General features: G+C 28.5%; 3 protein-coding genes across 11 annotated transcripts; 2 read left to right on the top strand and 1 right to left on the bottom strand.

Annotated features, from left to right (window-relative positions):
- Positions 1–1,148: 1,148 nt before the first annotated feature.
- Positions 1,149–10,940, bottom strand: LOC116431061 (FHIP family protein AGAP011705). 4 transcript variants are annotated; one of them, XM_031985943.2, is made up of 12 exons: positions 9,885–10,938; positions 9,358–9,569; positions 8,627–8,878; positions 8,392–8,542; positions 8,011–8,256; positions 7,352–7,399; positions 5,875–6,042; positions 4,509–5,786; positions 4,228–4,426; positions 4,080–4,091; positions 3,825–3,981; positions 1,149–3,653 (listed from the first exon to the last, which is right to left on the bottom strand). In XM_031985943.2, the coding sequence occupies exons 1-12, from the start codon at positions 10,032–10,034 to the stop codon at positions 3,491–3,493; spliced, it is 3,036 nt and encodes a 1,011-aa protein (XP_031841803.1). In that variant the 5' UTR covers positions 10,035–10,938; the 3' UTR covers positions 1,149–3,490. The 4 variants fall into 4 exon arrangements, with proteins under 4 accessions (XP_031841803.1, XP_031841807.1, XP_031841805.1 ...); XM_031985947.2 differs by lacking the exon at positions 8,627–8,878 and having other exon boundaries at positions 9,885–10,940; XM_031985945.2 differs by lacking the exon at positions 7,352–7,399.
- Positions 10,941–11,376: 436 nt separating this feature from the next.
- Sod1 (superoxide dismutase 1) lies at positions 11,377–12,903 on the top strand. 2 transcript variants are annotated; one of them, XM_031985950.2, is made up of 5 exons: positions 11,377–11,507; positions 11,623–11,736; positions 11,828–11,924; positions 12,326–12,513; positions 12,614–12,903. In XM_031985950.2, the coding sequence occupies exons 2-5, from the start codon at positions 11,674–11,676 to the stop codon at positions 12,722–12,724; spliced, it is 459 nt and encodes a 152-aa protein (XP_031841810.1). In that variant the 5' UTR covers positions 11,377–11,507; positions 11,623–11,673; the 3' UTR covers positions 12,725–12,903. The 2 variants fall into 2 exon arrangements, with proteins under 2 accessions (XP_031841810.1, XP_031841809.1); XM_031985949.2 differs by lacking the exon at positions 11,377–11,507 and having other exon boundaries at positions 11,540–11,736.
- Positions 12,904–13,055: 152 nt separating this feature from the next.
- Positions 13,056–18,409, top strand: mus304 (mutagen-sensitive 304). 5 transcript variants are annotated; one of them, XM_031985954.2, is made up of 14 exons: positions 13,056–14,030; positions 14,120–14,333; positions 14,409–14,685; positions 14,759–15,003; positions 15,077–15,207; positions 15,277–15,377; positions 15,458–15,598; positions 15,673–15,818; positions 15,893–16,300; positions 16,478–16,566; positions 16,642–16,778; positions 16,895–16,942; positions 17,057–17,614; positions 17,968–18,409. In XM_031985954.2, exons 2-14 carry the CDS (start codon positions 14,124–14,126, stop codon positions 18,192–18,194), a joined length of 2,718 nt encoding a protein of 905 aa, XP_031841814.1. In that variant the 5' UTR covers positions 13,056–14,030; positions 14,120–14,123; the 3' UTR covers positions 18,195–18,409. The 5 variants fall into 5 exon arrangements, with proteins under 5 accessions (XP_031841814.1, XP_031841815.1, XP_076222767.1 ...); XM_031985955.2 differs by having other exon boundaries at positions 14,133–14,333; XM_076366652.1 differs by having other exon boundaries at positions 13,056–13,700; positions 13,788–14,333.
- The last annotated feature ends 125 nt before the right edge of the window (positions 18,410–18,534 follow it).

Raw genomic sequence — 18,534 nt, forward strand, 5'->3', positions numbered from 1 at the left:
ATAAAATGTAAATTAATAAAATTGTTTCTATTACAAAAGACACATATATTTATTTCAGTTATATATTTCTGTTTTATGAAATTTATATAGGAAGTAGGCATTAAAATATCGGAGTACGATTTTACCGGTGGATTCAACATACTAAAATAAAAAAAATGTATATAAATATTTTCTGTTTGATCATGTTACCAAGTTACAGCTATTTCTGTAAACTAAATAAATAAAGATCGATAGGGAGAGTAAATGTTATATTTCATTTGTCATAAGTTATAATAGTTAAATTTTTATACATTGTTTTTTATTAAAACATTTTCAATATAACACAATAATATATACTCTATTATATATTATATTTACAATGTACAATTCAGACGGATAACATTGGTTTTTCAAAATTTATATGTACATTACATTTTATGTGATTCAATTTTTATAATTATTTTAACTGTCTTATTAAAAGGAAACCAATATTTGATTAACAAAAACCTATTTTATAATCAATTATGAACTTGTAAATTATATAATTGTCACATAACAAATTGAACAAAATTGAATAAAAATGCATGTATATAATTTCAAGCAAAGAATAATATTTTTTTATGATATAACTACCAAATTGAATTAATTCCTTACATTATTTAGTTTTATTACAAAAATTCTAATTTAAGCAATAAATTGTATTTATGAGGCGAATATTTTTACTTAATTGTTAAAAAATTATATTATTGAAGTTATGTAGAAATTATCTAGTCATCACAATAGAATATTTTATTCCTTTAATATATCAACAATTTTAAACGTAACAAAAATTCAGAAGTTAAATTAATAATAAATATGATATTGCTTTCCCCCAATAAACGTCAAGCACATGTAGTTGTTTGAAAATACTGCATGTATTTGATGAATTATATCATATGAAACATTTTCTGTAGAAGAAAACACACGTTATATTTGAAAATTTATAAAAATAATCATTAAAATGTTACTATGAATAAATTATTTATTATTAACGATTTCTTATAAATATAAACAAATTATTACTGTTAACATTGTATTAAAAACTGTTAATATAATTAAATAAAATAATATCATAACATGCATTATAATCAAACACTTTAAGCAATCATTAAATTACATAAAACTGATAATAGTATTTAATTACACATCATTTCTTTCAATATTATGAAATATTTTACATGCATTTAATATTTTTAGAATGAAACAAAAATAAAGGTATTAAAGGTCAGAAAATTTATCGAGGCCCTAGTTTAATATCACATTACGGCAAGTATTGTATACTAAATGTAAATTTTAAAGTGATCAAAAAATATCTCGTTCCATAAAGTTCTAAACATAATATACAATTATAATATTTTTTGATATACATTTTGCACTGTCACTGCCATTAATTGCCACTTAATTATTATAATTCGTTAACGATTGCACTCATATATCATATACATGAAGTCTAATGTTTATCAACAAAATTGAGCTGGATTATTCGATCTATTAACAATTAAACTTTGATATGTTATTCATACAGAGGCAAGCATTAAATATTTGTGCAATAATATTGGCAAGTATTGACTTTCGGTTTGTCATATTGTAATGTAAGTAGTAGTTAGGTTTTATTTCTTATAATGTGAAAATTAATTACCCCTTATATTGTATACAATACAAGATGAATAAAATTATTGCAAAATTATTATATTCAACTGATATAAAATATGAGTGTCGTTGAATGTATTTTATGTCATTAAATTCTTTCAACATAGACTTATATATTAATTATTAATTACGTCTACTTAAAGTCATTATTTGAGGTACAAATTTATGTCTAGAGTAAGTGAGGGAGAGATGGACCACTTTTTTAAAAAGATACACGTGATTAATACACCTGACTCTCATTTTCTGAAATATCATAATTATTGTTTCTTTTGTTGGGCTATGTGAAATAAATATGTATTTCTAAAACTTATACCAACTATTCTTTCCAATATTTTATTTTTTCTTGTACCAACAGATTCTATTTATGCGATTTTCATTCGCGTGAAACGAATCCACGTGGAATGGAGTTCGCGTAAATCGAGGGCCAGGTGTACATCATAAATGTTATTTATACCTAACAAAAAATAAAACATATTTATGAAAATAAATATACCTATATAAGAAGGATAGTTAAATAGATCTCTGTACAAGATTTAGTATACCACTCAAAAAAATTGAACATATTTGACAATTTTAATGAGATGGGGCCATCTCAAGCGCAGTGCCATCTCACCCGGAATTACCCTATATATAGTAGACTGATGCATATGTAATGTTACTTTCTCAAACAACCCTTCAACCATAAGCAGTTTTTCCAAAAATTCAATATTGAATCAACATAAGTTTTATGGAAATTACGAAAATATTTCACATATAACTATGATTTTCAATAATTTATGATCATAAAACTAATCGTTGAGAAAAATTTATAGAAATATTAAATAGAAATTAGTTTCATTAAATGTATAATTTTTGGAAAGAAGCTGTGATAAAGCTTTTATTTGAAAATATGATGTTACATATGCAACGATCAAACTATTGTGCTACTAAATATTTAAAACATACTTCTGTACACAGATTAATCAATAATTGCATAAGTTTGTTCGTGTAATAAATTAAGTACAAATAATGAAGATAAAAATTCTAATTCTTTTATAGTATGCACTGATCTTAAGTGTAAAATATTTTAATGTCGTATGTTTACGTATATTACTCGTTTCTTTTATAAAACTAATTTTTCATAAAAATTATTTGATCGTTAAGTTGTGAAAAACATTTGGAACAATTTCCAAAATGTTAAATATATTATACCATATTAAGGTATTGGCTTGGCACTTTTTTAATTTATGTATATTCTTTAACTATTTAAGTTAAATTGTTGTGTGCATTCAAAAAGAATCGAAGTAAAGTGATTTCATTTGTAACATACATAATAAAAAGTTAATTAATAATACATGTATATTGAACAGGAAATTGCTCTAAATGTCAGTTTTCATAATAAAATTCTTTCGATATCGGTTATAAGGACTTAGTACTTTAAGAACACGTATTACAGAAAATTTGTTACATTATGCTCCATCATTAATACAAAATCGAATAACTTAATTCTGTATACAAATGACAACTTTAAGAGAAATAAAAATGCATCTAAAAATTCAAAAGGCAATTACTTTGCCTATAACACCTATGTTTGTAAAATAAGATAGCATAATTATCTTTTTCTTTGTATCTGCAGGCAACATCCTGTATATAATTTTTACATTTCATTAAACAATAACTCTACATAAAATCATTCTAATCAGTAGAATGTGAACTCATAATTTATAATTTTAACAATATATCACATTTACTTGTGAAAACCCTGTGAAAGGGAAAATTATTTTGAATATATTCTTTCTATTGTCGACTAAATTTTAATTTGTAAATGTGATGATCTTACACATTACACTTTAGACTCCAAACTATGCGTAAACGACATAATGGCATGTTCCTGCGTAATAGCAGCTAATTCTTTTAGCCATTCGTCTAATATAACTGCACATAAGACCACATTTTGTACTGGACTTACTTCGTTTGGGGATTCCCAGGACGTTTTCGTATAATACCTATTAAATAAACAATTTTATTAATAGAATCCTTAAACAATTGATTCATTTTTTATAAAAAGGTTTATAATTCTATTTACTTATTTGAGATAACGTTTCTGTAAATATATATATATATAAGTTTATAGAATAATAAATTACATAAAGAACATTAAGTTTAAAAATATTTACCGGTATCCGGAACCATGTCCAGTAGCTTCTAACTGTTCTTCCGATACACCGGTTGGTTGATTAACAGTGCTGCTTAAACTACTCGAACCGGAGTTATTACTTGATCTTCTAAGCATTTGTGTAAAGGACGATGTAAAACTCCACCTCTTACTTTCACCTGAAAACATAATACCTTAAGTTTCATTTTTAAATTTAATATTTAAGTTTAATAATAATGGCCAAACAATATGCATTATTTTTCATGATTATACCTACATCGTTTGAATACTTCCAGAGAGCAAAACAGATGTTAAAATAATTCGATATTAACTTATGTAATGCACGCACATATGAAACGTAAATGTCAATAAAAGGTGTAAGAAACTATGTTACATTATAAAAGTAATCATGAAACGAATCATACCTCTTGAAAATGGTTCTCCGCTCAAAGAATTTCTTTTAACGGGTGCAGCATGGGCAGCAGCTTCTAGTGCATTTTTTCTGGCATTTACTAATTTATCTTCACGACTAATGAGAAATAATCGTGCTTGTTCTACTAATACGTCTACATTGTTATGCTGAGATAGAAACTGATCTATTTTATGCTTTAACGAGGCAAGTACCTAAAAGGCAAAACCATTTTGTTTAACACTATAAAGTTTTATCGTTTACTTTTACATATGGCATAATTATGTGGCTACAAACCTGAAAAAGCGACCTAATACTAGGTTGGAATACCAAAGAATGATTTAGGAGAAATGATTGTAATAAAGGCTGAGGGTATATTGCCAATCTACTGATAAGACCAGTTAAGTGTAAATTAACATATAAATTATTACTTGTCATACACTCTAGCTTTCTTAGAAGAACATCCAAAAATATACCGACATTAGGCTGCCCATTAAATACATCTTGACGATAAGTATCTTTACTTTGTTTAGTCGCTGTTAATTCTTCTGATATCATTGAACTCGATTCCATGACATTATGAAGAAGAATACCGTGATCTTTATTTAATTCAATTTCTATTTTGTCCTGCTCACTTATTCGATCTTCGCTAGGTTCATTGTCTGGAGTCGACTCTGATGAACCCTTAAATGCAAAACTTTCGTATCCACTACTTTCCCCCAATGATAAAAGTGAATTCATTGCGGTATTGGAATCATCAATACCGCTATCAGGTTCCTTTTTATCTACTAATGACATGTCTTTAATAGATTCTAATATTTCAATGTCTTCGTTTAACAATTCAGCAATGTCTGCATCCAATTTTGCTTGTTCCTCTAATGACAACTCTATACCTGTTGCTTCAGTCTCCATCTTTTCTTCTTCTTTCTCTTTCGCATTTAATTCCTTCCCATCTACCAACGATTGAATATTAATTAAAATATTATCTATTGATGAATTTTCGGTAATTCCACTTAACAGTGTTGACGGTTTTAATCTTTCTAATGATAAAGTTTTGGTTGTTTCAACTTTTTTTTGTGGTTGATCCGCTAACGCATTATCGTCTATTAAAGTTGTCGCACTGCTAGTGGTACTATGCATTGATAACTCTCCGTTATATTGACATGACCAGTTGGAACAGGCAATACGACAAGCTCTTATTTTTTGTCGAGCATCACATAAGTATGCATGATAATTTCCGTACAAACTATCCGTTATTCTTGCACCATAATTTATAGACGTGGACAATGACTTGAAAGATTCAGACGTAGTATTTGAATTTTCTTCTTGCGTTGTGTTATTAGGTAATGAATTGAATTGAGAATTTACAGATGCAAGCGGTGAACAACAGGTTGGCGTTAACGACAAAAACTTTTCAGCGGCACGTCCGAATGGATCTATATCCCTTAGTCTTCTACGCTGAGAAAGCATCACATGAGAACAAGGACTCAATGCAGCTAAACATAATTCTAACATAACATCTTCACAATTTAAGTTGACCAAAGTTTCAAATAGCGCCAGGGTTACTATACATAACTGAAATACAAAAATATTAAAAAGAAATTATAACTTATTTTTACGCTATATTTTATGCTGATTCTATTTTTTAGTATTAAAAATATACCCTCGATCTTGATGATATCCTCTGGATAAGACTATCTAATATTCTGCACTCATCATAATTATCTTCTAATAAAAATCGAACAAGTGAACGTAAAAGACCAGGTTCGGTTACAGATCGTAGAAATAAATCAAAGTAAGCTGTGGCTGCAACCAATTCATCCACAGTTGCCTGTAAGATTAAAAAGTTAGTCATCTATAACATCATACGAATTCACATTAAATAATTATATCTTTTCAAATTATTCTCCAAAAATATTTATAAATATTTAAAAGTTCATGATTAACATATAAAGTATATTCAAAATTTTGAATTAAAGAAAAAGCTTGTTACTGTACCTAATACTAAAATTATGATTTGGGATATTTAACAGTTAATGCAATATAATATAAAGCCTTTATTTTGTGGTAAAAGAAGGACATTAGTCTTTATAAAAAAATATGTGAAAAGTTAATTGGTTTAATTGAAAACAAACACACACTCCATTTTATTAATACGAAATAATTTCAAATGGTATACAATCTCTGAAATCCTTTATCACACATAAATAGTTATGTAATTAATTAAAAACATAATTATAACATGAAAGCAGTACTTTTTCTTAATAGGCACAACAGTTCAATATTTCATGGCTTATAATAAATGTAAATCAATGTTTATAAATGTAACATAGCAATATTAATGAAAATAGTATATACCCATGGAGGCCAAACTACCGTTTGTAGAATACATACAGATTCTCAAAGCTTTATTGTAACTTCTGTATTTTTATAAGCTCCAAGTAACATTGCAGTAGAGGATGCAACAGTTGATTATTTCTAATAAGCATACGTTTCTTATAGTAATAAGGTTTGGCCACCACTGGTACACACCTTGTATGGTATTTTAATTATGTTATACATATCTATAACTAAGCATAGCAGGAAAAGTAGATATGTAAATATTTATAATTAGAGAAATAATACATAACTTTACCTATGAGATGAAAAGCAAGAAAAATGATGAAGGTTACAATTTTAGTGAATTTTAAATTAATGTACTGTAAGCGCATCTTTAACTTCTAAACCACATATCATACAAAAATATATTACAAAAATATATAATTTTTTTTATATTAAGAATTAATTATATTTAATACCCTTTTTTTATTCAATATATAAGACTGTAGCTTAGGTGTATGTGGTTCATAAGTTATTGCCTTATTTACATGTATTTTAAAGATGTAATATGTTAAGGCATAATATTTCAGTAAAAGCTTAAATTTTCATTAATTAATTGTTCTTATTCATTTTCAAATTTATGTTCATAGTTTAATACCATTGTATATTTCAAAAAAACAGTTGACTACACTTAATGTAGTTACATATTTATGAAGTTACAAATACGCTTTACACATGTTATGTATATTTTTATGTAAGCTTTACTGAAATTTTATTCACTGTTCTAAATTGTCGTACTAATTAAGGTGTTTCGTACTAACCCAATGTTCTTGTGCATCTAGCTGTTCTATGGTCAAACCAAGAGAATCCTGAACACCATAAAAATATCATCGGATAGTCACCACAACCATATTACAACATAAACAATTTGAATATTACTAGCATTAGGCACAAAAACGTAGATTCACCATCACCATATTGACAATTCTATATGCATTTGACAACACATGTTTTAGCTAAGACATTGTATAAGTATGTGCCTACAACAGTCTATGTGATATAAATTGTATGAAAGACCATACCTTATTTAACGAATTCTTTTAAATAAACGAGCAAAATAAATATTTAGGTGGATATAATTTCTATAGAAAATGTGAATTACGATAATTTAATAAACACGAAATATTTGAATAAATTAATTTATGCAATCAGAAGTATTCATGATGTAACTCGAATATGATCTATTTTCAATTTCGTTTGATAAAATTAACTAATGACACTTTGTAAATACCTTCTTTCACCACATGCAAATATAATGTAAAAAATTGCCTGTATATATAAACTTTACTAGATATCCTTTATAGTTGTAACACAATAAAAAATTATGCATTTATTTACGTAAATGCAGTGATAAATCTTTTATAAAAACATGTATTTGTTTTCGACTACATTGATTAATAGAAAATATGTGTACGCTCACCTGTAACAAAGCTGGTCCCATAACAGGTACCAAAAAACCATGGTACAAAAATTCCAATAAATGTTTCTGAACCAAAGGATGTGCAACCTGTGCAACTGCATTACAGAATTCCAAAGAATTCATTAGATGCATCAATGCTGGTAAATCATTAACATCGTCTGGTGTCAATCGATGCCAATCATTTGTCTCGATGTCTAACTTTCTAGGCAGCAGTGAATATAATCCGCTTAACCCTGTTGCTAACACCTGATTAAATAAAATTTGTATTATATTATGTATAAATCACAGCTTAGACAAGATGTGATATGCATCATTATATTTATAAATCTTCCGAATTCTATTAATTTTTAAATCAATTTAATTTTAGCAAATAGTACATACAGGACATATATTAGAATGATCTGCGATATATACTCCAACTTCATCGTTTTTCTTGGAAAGAGACATGCAAAGTAACATGGCATCACGTGCTTGCTGTCCTACACCACCTTCTCTATGTACATGTGGTATTAATAACGTAAAGATAATAAATCTGGAAAAGTACATCAATATTAAGAGTAGATTAAAATTTATTAAACAAACATTTTTCTAAAGAAAAAATGAATGTTCTACCAACTTGTTTTTTCCTACTGCCGTTGGATGGAAAAATAAATCAAGTAATGCCATGTTTTGCATTAAAGTCACACATAATTGATTTAATAACACTACCAGTTTCTTTTCTACTTCTAATGGCATGATATCATTTGCACAATCTTCAAGTAATCGTAACAATGGTCTGGCAACTGGTTCATGGGCAAGAAGAATACTACTATGCGATACTAATAATTCATAAAGTTTTAATTGCTCCAAACGTACAGCATTGTTAAATCTGCAATGACAATTCACATTTTAAAGTGAAATGTAAACAACATTGTAACATATATATGTCAATATATATCTCTACTTATTTTTATTATCTCTACCTATCAGAATCTAACAGGTTTTCTTCTTTTAACATGCACCAAGCAAAAGTCTGATAATAGATGATAATAATAACTTACAAATATGTAGAAATAAATTGAGTGATAGCAAATGTTGAAAACAGTCATAAATGGGACAAAACAATAAAGTAAACAAAACAGAAGTCAAATATAGGAACTTCTGCTTTTCATTCATAAATATGATAAAGAACAATCACTGTCACACTGTTTATCTACATTAGCTCAATAAACTAACTAATAATAAAGTTGTAAGTAATTAACGTTTTTATTTAATTAGTCAATTAAACAATTAATACATTTAACACTATTCTAGCAATAAGATCAGAATATAATGTTTTAATTATTCATAATATAAAAAAATGTCTACCTTCCAGTATGTATGCTCCAATCATATAGTTTAACAAGAAGATTTTCGCTTAACAAGTATTCCAAACAAGGAGAATGTGTCGCTGTCGTAGATTGTCGATAATTGTTGTAAGTACGAGAATCTCGTAATTCTAATATTAAAAGTGTTACCATATGATCTATATGATTGACGACTCCGAGGACATCATCCTGGTTAGGTATTCCCTTAGGCGGCTGTATAAACATAATCATATATTTAATTAAAATTATATATGATTTTGTAGCTTTCCCTAACTTTTTACATAAATACCAACATTCTTACAATTTAATAGAAGCTAGATATATGTGATAAGAAAAAATAGATGTAAAACATGTTTCATTCAATTGTCTATAGTGGATCAAGTTGATTTAGAATATAATTATATATCATTTTTGTACACACTCATGTTATTCTCTTCATTCACGAAAAACATAAATAAAAAGACATAGTGCAAAACGTCATTCAAAAACACTTTCTAATTTCTCTGAAACTTTAAAAATCGAACTCACAGATGTATGTAAAATGATTTCATAAGCTTGCTGCCAATGTTTACAGAAGCTGTCATAACATGCTGATGGATCAGCGTCTTTTGGTGGAGAGTCTCTTGATCGTTGCTTGCTAAAACTAGTCCTCAGCGGACTATTTCGTAACCAGCTCATTTTTCAGTTTATATTTCAACCACTTTTATGTTCATCAGAGATTTGATTTCATGCATCCTTCCTCTTTGAAGTACGTCTTATTACTAATGACTACAAAAACAGGGTGCTCCTTGTACTTTTCGCAACAGTTCAACTAACCAAGTTTCCCTGTCAAAATTGTCCTACTTATCGTGATAATCGTCCACCTACGCGGCAAGGACACAGTGATAATACAAATCGCATATTTATTAAGCGACTTGCGCATTACGAATGCTTTAACTAACGCCTGTAATCGTACACGCTGTCGGGAACATTTCGTATGTTTGATAACCCAGCTTACAGTCACTTGTAATAATAAGGTAACCCATTTTTATGGAATCGCCATATTCATTCGACATAGATGCAGATATAATCATGGTATTTTTTCATTTCTTATCTATTCACTATTTCGCTTATAATTCATTTTTCTTTAGATTTCTCATTGCAACGTATTATAATCGATGTATATTTCAGTTTTGAAAATAAAAATAAGATAAATCTTTTCATTTATTATATTAAACATATTTTACATTTTATCTTGCGTAACCGCTGAACACAATACATGCATCTCTGCCCCACTCTTCTCTTTCTGGAAACACTAAATATGAAAAACGACATTCTTAAATAACAAGATTCTGTGATATAAACATTAGTACAATGCGATTTTGAAAATAAAACTGCGCTGATTGTAGTAAAAAGTAGGATACTCTTTTATTCGGATCATTAATCTTGCAGTAACGAAACTACGTTAAACAATTTTTTCAAATCGAAAATTATTCCCTTGTTATATAAATAATTTCTTTTCAGATTGTTATACGTATATTGCGAAATAAATTTCGTCCAAAAGAATAGTTACTTATAAAACAAAGCGAATGCAATGAACGCGCGCTAGAAAGACAAATTAATTGCCATTAAAGCCGCGTATAAATCTTGGCGCTGTAAATTAATTATTAAATGTCCGCATATCACAACTCTTGGTTTTGTGGCGCGCGTTAATGTTGAAAGATATATTGAAAATTCGCGTTTAAATTTTCTATATTAAAATCGTTAGTTTAAACGTTAAAGAATTAAGTAAAAAAGCATAGGTTTTACTAACTGTTTTATTATAACGATGCCCAAGTTAGATATTTGTACAATGATTAAATGAAAATTTAATATTCAAAGAAACAGATTTTGCATTTCTATGTCGTGTTCTGATTGGACACCTGTCTAGCGTTCTTATTGGTCGTTAGCTTATGACATTTTTCTGTCATGAAGTATATACATTGTAGTTTTGCATTTACAATCGGCATGGAGTAAACATTACGTTTAAGGCGTCTTTCCAGTAAAACTATTTAATTCCTCTTTCCATGAAATCATTGCAATTTCTTGTGACAGCCTTAATTTTCGCAAATCAATCGTTCATTGATTGTGACTTACAATTAGTGCGACACGCCATCGTATATAAGTGAACTGGTAAGGTCACTGTTTTATCTGTTCAAGTACTTATTACGTTACACGCCAATGTGTTTGTGCTCATGATTCAGCAAAACGTTAATTTCACATCATAAATTGCCGGTAACTGTTCCAGGGAACATTGTAGTGACGATCGTCGTTTTGATCAGTCGAGAAACTTCTGAAAATGGTTAAAGCCGTGTGCGTTCTTCAGGGAGATGCCAAAGGCACTCTTTACTTCGAACAACCGGTAAATGATTATTTGTGAATTTCTTTTTTATATACATTTTACTGTTAAATTGATTTTTATTTGTATTTCATGTAATGTAATTCTTATGTAGGATGCTTCAAGCGCTGTGAAGGTCACCGGTTCAGTTAGCGGCTTACAGAAAGGATTGCATGGTTTTCATATTCATGAATTTGGTGACAATACCAATGGTACGTTTTATTTGTAAAATCCATGCTCGTTCACATAAATGTCATTGAAGAATTTTGAGTATGGTAGATAAATGCAACATAATATTTTTAAAGATTGAATGGTTCAATTATATTCTTAAAACTTATATGCATAGTATTTATAAATTTAGAGGTCAACAGATAATGACATCCCAATTAGTTTAAGTCAATGAAAAAGCAATATTTAGTAGGTAAATAATTTGTCATTCTAATTAACTTTATTCTATGCAGAGTTTCATGATTTTTATTAATATATTAATTAAATCATGATTATAAATTTGTTTGAAAATTCATTTGACATTAATATTCATATTGATCATATAAATTGTTTTTACATGCGAATTCTTTTGTTTTAAAAATTGTTTTTTAATGTAATTTAATAGGATGCACAAGTGCTGGTGCTCACTTCAATCCGTTAGGAAAAGAACATGGTGGACCACAGTCAGATGTTCGTCATGTTGGAGATTTAGGAAATGTTGAAGCAGGTGCAGACGGTGTTGCTAATGTTAACATTACTGATAAGATGATCCAGCTTCAAGGAGAACACAGCATAATTGGCAGGACTCTTGTGGTAAGATAATGCATAATGATGTTTCTTTTTATTGATTAATATATTTAAATCCTTAACAGATCATAACTGACTTTACGTATGCATTCATTTTTTAAAACAGGTCCATGCTGACCCAGATGATCTTGGCAAAGGTGGTCACGAATTGTCAAAAACCACAGGCAATGCTGGTGCTCGTCTTGCTTGCGGCGTGGTCGGCATTACGAAAGCTTAAACTCGTATATTCTGATATAATATTGAAATCTATAAATCTATGAAACATAGAATATAACTATTACAGTCAAAATATGAGTTCAAATATCATTCCCAATTTCCTGTAATAGGAATATGTTATGTATGTTATAGTTTTTCGTATACTGATATTGTCTCCAATAAAGTATATCTTATAATGTATTTGTACACTAATTATGTAATATTATTGCAAACATACTTTAGATATAGGATGGTTAATGAATCATTAGTATGTTGTCGAATTTATTTTAAGACGCAGTATCGATTAAATGTAAGAAAAATTATATTTTTCTGAAAAAAATAGATGTATTTCATACTTTTTATATGATTACTAAAAAAAATTATCATTATCTCCCGATAAGTGTATCGTATATTTCAGATAACCTTTTATATAGTAATTCCAATAATATTTTCGATGATCTTTATGTTTTTAATATTTATTTTGAATACAAATAGATATGATAATGGACTGTATTGAGAAGACGGCATATTATTAATTTAAGTTTCCAATAAGATACATAAAAAATATATATATCACCTACATCAGGTGAAAATTTAAATTAAAAATATACCGTCTTCTCGATATAGTTAATTATCATATCTCTTTATAACCAAAATAAATATTAAAAACATAAACATCATCGACAATATTATTGGAATTACTATATAAATGGTTATCTGAAATATACGATACACTTATCAGGAGACAATGATAAGTTTTTTATATATATGTTTATACGTAGTTATGTATTTGTTACATAACAATATTTCACAACCAATAATGATCAAATGCACACTTACACTATGTAGTGTTTATTTCCTAATGCTAGTGACAAAAAAAAAGAACTAGATTCACAATGTATTTATTTTGTTACCGGCAATAGTTCCTTTAATTCCGTATGTGCATAAGCACTTGTATACCTACATTGTGATAGCACGTGTATTTATGTATACCTACAGTGAGTGACATTTGCATCATCTGATTAATTAAATACAATGTTTTCATATGTTAATTATGCTGATGCGTTCTCATTGTAAATTTACAGTTAATATGGAAAGCAATGTTTCATTTTCTTTTAGAATTTTGCACCATTTTTACGGCATCGATTAATAAAGAAAATTCCAAAAAAATCAGATGAGGATGAACATAGATGTTGAAGAAAGTAATCGTATGTCATAGCTTTTTAACAATTCATTAAACTGTTAAAACTTGACATAATATGGGACCCGTTACTTCAAGCGACAGGTTACTTTAACGAGTGAATATTAATTGGAATTATGTGAACGATGTAAATAATTCAGTTCAATACGATAATTCGCTAGAATTATAGAAGAGGTTTATCCGCGATCAAATTAATTTATTTATATTGAACAATAGTAACATGTTTAAGCGAATAGAAAATAATAGAGAAAATGAGTATTCTGTGCCGGCTAAACGACCCAAATATGATACAAAGAAAGGAAACGTTTCTGCAAAAGGCAGAGAGGTGGAAAATAAAAACTTTGGAAAATCTGATGATGTATGGGGTGACGATTTTGCAGAGGAAGACTTTGAAGAGATGGATTTTGTTACATCTCAAGCTTGTTTACAGGTTTGGTTTATGCTTAAGCATTTAATTTTACTATGTTAATTATAATTATATGATCTATGATATCTTTATTGGTAGGAAGAGATTACTTTGACTCAAACAAGTAAACAGCAAAATGTGTCGCTTATGCAAAGATGTAATATGCCATCAACAAGTAAAGTTGGTTCTAATACAAACAATGTTACCAATAAACCATTAAGATCTTCTTTATATATCACTCAGAGGCAAGAAGTGGATAAATCAAAGGACATAAGTAATATAGTGTCCGTCGATTATAACGAGTTTGAAAATAAATTAATGAATAGAACAGTCTCTAATTCAACATTTAAATTGGAGGGAGGTGTAGTTTTTGCAGGTAATATAATAAGACATCATTTCGTATACAATGCTAAAGTTTATATATGTCATTAATTAATTTGTAATTACAGAAACGAAATACATGAAAGAATTAGAGAAATTAAAACTTGAAAATAAGAAGTTATTAAATGATTTTATAACGAAAGAGGGAGAAGCTGTTTTTCTACGTAATCAGTTACAACAGACTCAGTTAAGAGCAGAGACTGATAAATTGGAAAAAATTCGTTTAATTGAGGAGCTAGAAAATCAACATAGAACAGAAATTAATACAATTTGTAAAGAAAAAGAACATCTAAAGACTCAACTTGAATTACAGGTGGGTACTGTTTTATATAATATAATAATTTCAGATTCTATGTAATGGGTTATAATTTTATTTTTTTCTATAGACATTTGAAGTAGGTAATCTAATGGAGCGTTGCAAATTATTAGAAACAGGAAATGTTAAATTAACAGATCCACGTGCCATAAATTTGAATACTTTTATGAATAAAAGTAAATTTAATTCATCAATGAACAGGTACTTAATGAAGATATTTAATAAGTTTCATTCTTGAAATTTTATGCTTACTAATGTTGTCATCTCCAGAACATTAATTTCAACAACAAAGCCAAGGAAAGCAAAAGACTCATGTGTCCAAGCAACTATTCAAGACAAAACCAGTTATTTTCTTAAAACCTGGAGTCCATGTGAGCAGATTACAAATAAATAAGAAATTAGTATGTGAAATGTGAAATATACCGAATATATTGTAAATATATATTTGCAGATTATCCTCTAAAAAATATCTCCAAGTTAATATATGACACACCACAGCCAGAGAAATCTATTATCAATATACAAATGATAGAAAAAACTGGACGAAGAAATTTACCAATTTTACAGGAAGAAGACACCTGTAGAATATTCGGTGCAAATTTAATATTCAAACATATTTCATGTTTTATAAACAGTTTAAGTAAGATTTCATATCTGTCGTTGCAGAAAAACCGGAACTTGGGAAACCCGTAACAACTATGATAGATGATAAGAAACTTACGACGGAATTTATTATACCAGAAATAGCAGCCCTTCAAAATAAGACGGATTCTGAGCTTGAATCAGAAAATTCGATACGGATAATGAATAAAGTAGGTAATTTTGTTATCCATAAACATATAACATTTTAATTAAATGATTATTATCCTTGATAATTATTCTTTAGCTAATCTCTACTGCGAGGGAGTTAATCCTGAATGTTATCACCATTCTCCAGACAATTTTTCAAGCTATGAGAAATGATGATATACGAGACATGAACGATATTTACTTTTCTGATCTATACTTGAATTCTGATTTCAATGGGAAATCCGTATGCGATGCCAATGCATGGCACGATTGCGAGCGTGGTGTTGAAGTTAGAAGAGTGTTTGGCATAATTTCATATGTGACTCTGGAGTCGACATATCTTAGTAAATATATTGCTGGGAAGACACCATTGCTTACTGACAGGGATACAAGTTATCACAGTTATTCACGGCAGATGGTTCGTTATAATACATGGTTGGAAAAGGGTCAAGATTTTGAAATGTTGAAACTGATTTTACAGTTTGTCGTTTTAGTTGGCTCCACGGTAATTTCAGTTTTGAAATTTTAAATATTTTACGCTATATAAAAAGATTAAAGTTAGTATTAATAATAAAAAAATTGATTAAATATTTTTAAAGTACTTTTATAATTTTGAAAGTAGTATGAAGTTTCAAGTATTGAAGCAATATTGATAATATTAAAGTTTTATTTGTTTATATAGAGAAGAGCTCATCAGTTTAGTGGACTTATGTGTGCGATTATGATGATTGTATATAATGTCTATAAAAAAGTTGGATATTGCTCTCTAGGGTAGGTGAACAATATCTTTCCTCATTAAGTACTTATTTTAGCCTTTGTGGTTTTATAACATTTCATGTATTTCAGAATGGAGTATGTTTATCAGATATTTAAGGAAATAGTCTTTTGTAGACCTCTGCCATACTGTTATTCGTTTCTTAGCAATATAATGTTAATATTTACCAAGTCCGCAACATACTTAAGGAAACTCTGTGTTAATTCCGGTACGTAATTTCATTTATATCCTATTATCTAGTTTATTTCAGTATATGTTTCAATGTTATTGATAGTCTAAATGAATTTTATAAAATTGTATTTGATGGAGGTATTATTTTTATAGAGTTAACGGCAGTGAACAATTGGAAGGGTTCACTACATTTTACTCCAGGTATGAACGACTGTTATTATGACAAACTTATCTGTAATTACATTTACATTTAATTACTTATACTCTTTACGTACATTTTTAACTACCTGTATTTATATTTCATGTTTATTTCAGATGCTTGTCCATTGCAAATATTTCTGGCACAAGTGGAGAACCATCATTTTGACACAATAGTCGCTTTAGATATTACAAACGCATTGTTACAGTTTGTACAGTACATACTGCAAACAGATGTGATTCCCCTAAGATCTGAAGCCTTGGACTGTTGTAATTGTTGTATGAAATTGCTACGATTCACTATGAAAACCCTGTCTAAATGTGCAGAGGTGAATCTGAGTACTATTGGGGATCTTTATTCAGACCATTTTCCTCTACAACAAAAAAACTGTTGTAACTTGAAAAGTATTTGTTTTAAACATTCAGTGTCTCCAATAAATAGAAATACGAAATGTATATATGAAGTATATCAAGATAAATTTTCTGATCCAAATACTTGGACAATCATAAAGAGAAAACAGATAAAAGTATTGAGAGATGGAATTCGATTTCTTGCTCATTTGACTATATGTGATCCTGATTTTGTTATTCGGTTATCAGATATTGAAGACTCTTTTCATTTGTTCCTGAGGAACATTAGCAATTTTGATAACCTTGTCCTCCATGAGAATGAACGTAAGTGTATGTGTATTTGCTTTATAGAAGTCAGGTTGAGCTAATTTTAAAACTGCGTTCTACTGATAAACTCATTCAGTTTTTTTCTTCATTTTCTTGCTGTGATACGAGCTATAATTTTGTTTCAACTTATCGGGCCGACAGGAATGTTTACATTTCCGTTCGTTCGGTTTCATCATCAGTTAAGTCTAGTTCCGTGAATGTTTTATGGGAATCCTTCCATTTTAATTTCAAAAGATAACTTAAGTATATTTAAACTATAAATTTAATTGTTGCGTTATAGCGTTGAAAATCTTCAGTTATTTTAAAATTCTTTTCACATATAATTCTAATATTATTTCGTTTCTTTACAGAAGAGGCCATGAATCGAATAAAACAAACGTTTATATTTGATAAACTTCCTCAGTCTGAGATTGAAGAATTTAATAGAGGTACTGTGAGGCAATTGGATATATTATCGAATTTCCAAAAGAAATCCGTTCAGCCGGTCTCCGTTAGTTCTAAGAAGAATGAAAATCATAATAAATTCTTGACTACAATTAAGTCATTGTATAATAATAGAATGGAATTGTCCAACTAAGATGTAGAATTGTCTAATCGTGTATTTAAGATTTACTACAAAGTAAATTATACTGAAAGAAATATTGTAAGATAAATTATTCTGATACTGAAAACTCGGTAGTATCTGAATTGTAATGCCATATTTTGTACATAATGTTCTTGTAGTGTAGTCAAAATGAATATTAAATATAATTTTATTAAAAAAATGAATTCTCTTCCAAGTTATCGAAGTAAGTGAAGTATTTCTTCCATCCAGGAATTCCTCAAGGTCCAGAGATGCTGATCAAAAAATCTTAGCACCATATTAAAACACATGATCGTTTTTTGTTCGCATTTTTTTCACCTCCCAGTCATACTAA

The sequence above is a fragment of the Nomia melanderi genome, chromosome 1 (assembly GCF_051020985.1).
Source record: "Nomia melanderi isolate GNS246 chromosome 1, iyNomMela1, whole genome shotgun sequence".
NCBI classification, from domain to species: Eukaryota; Metazoa; Arthropoda; class Insecta; order Hymenoptera; family Halictidae; genus Nomia; species Nomia melanderi.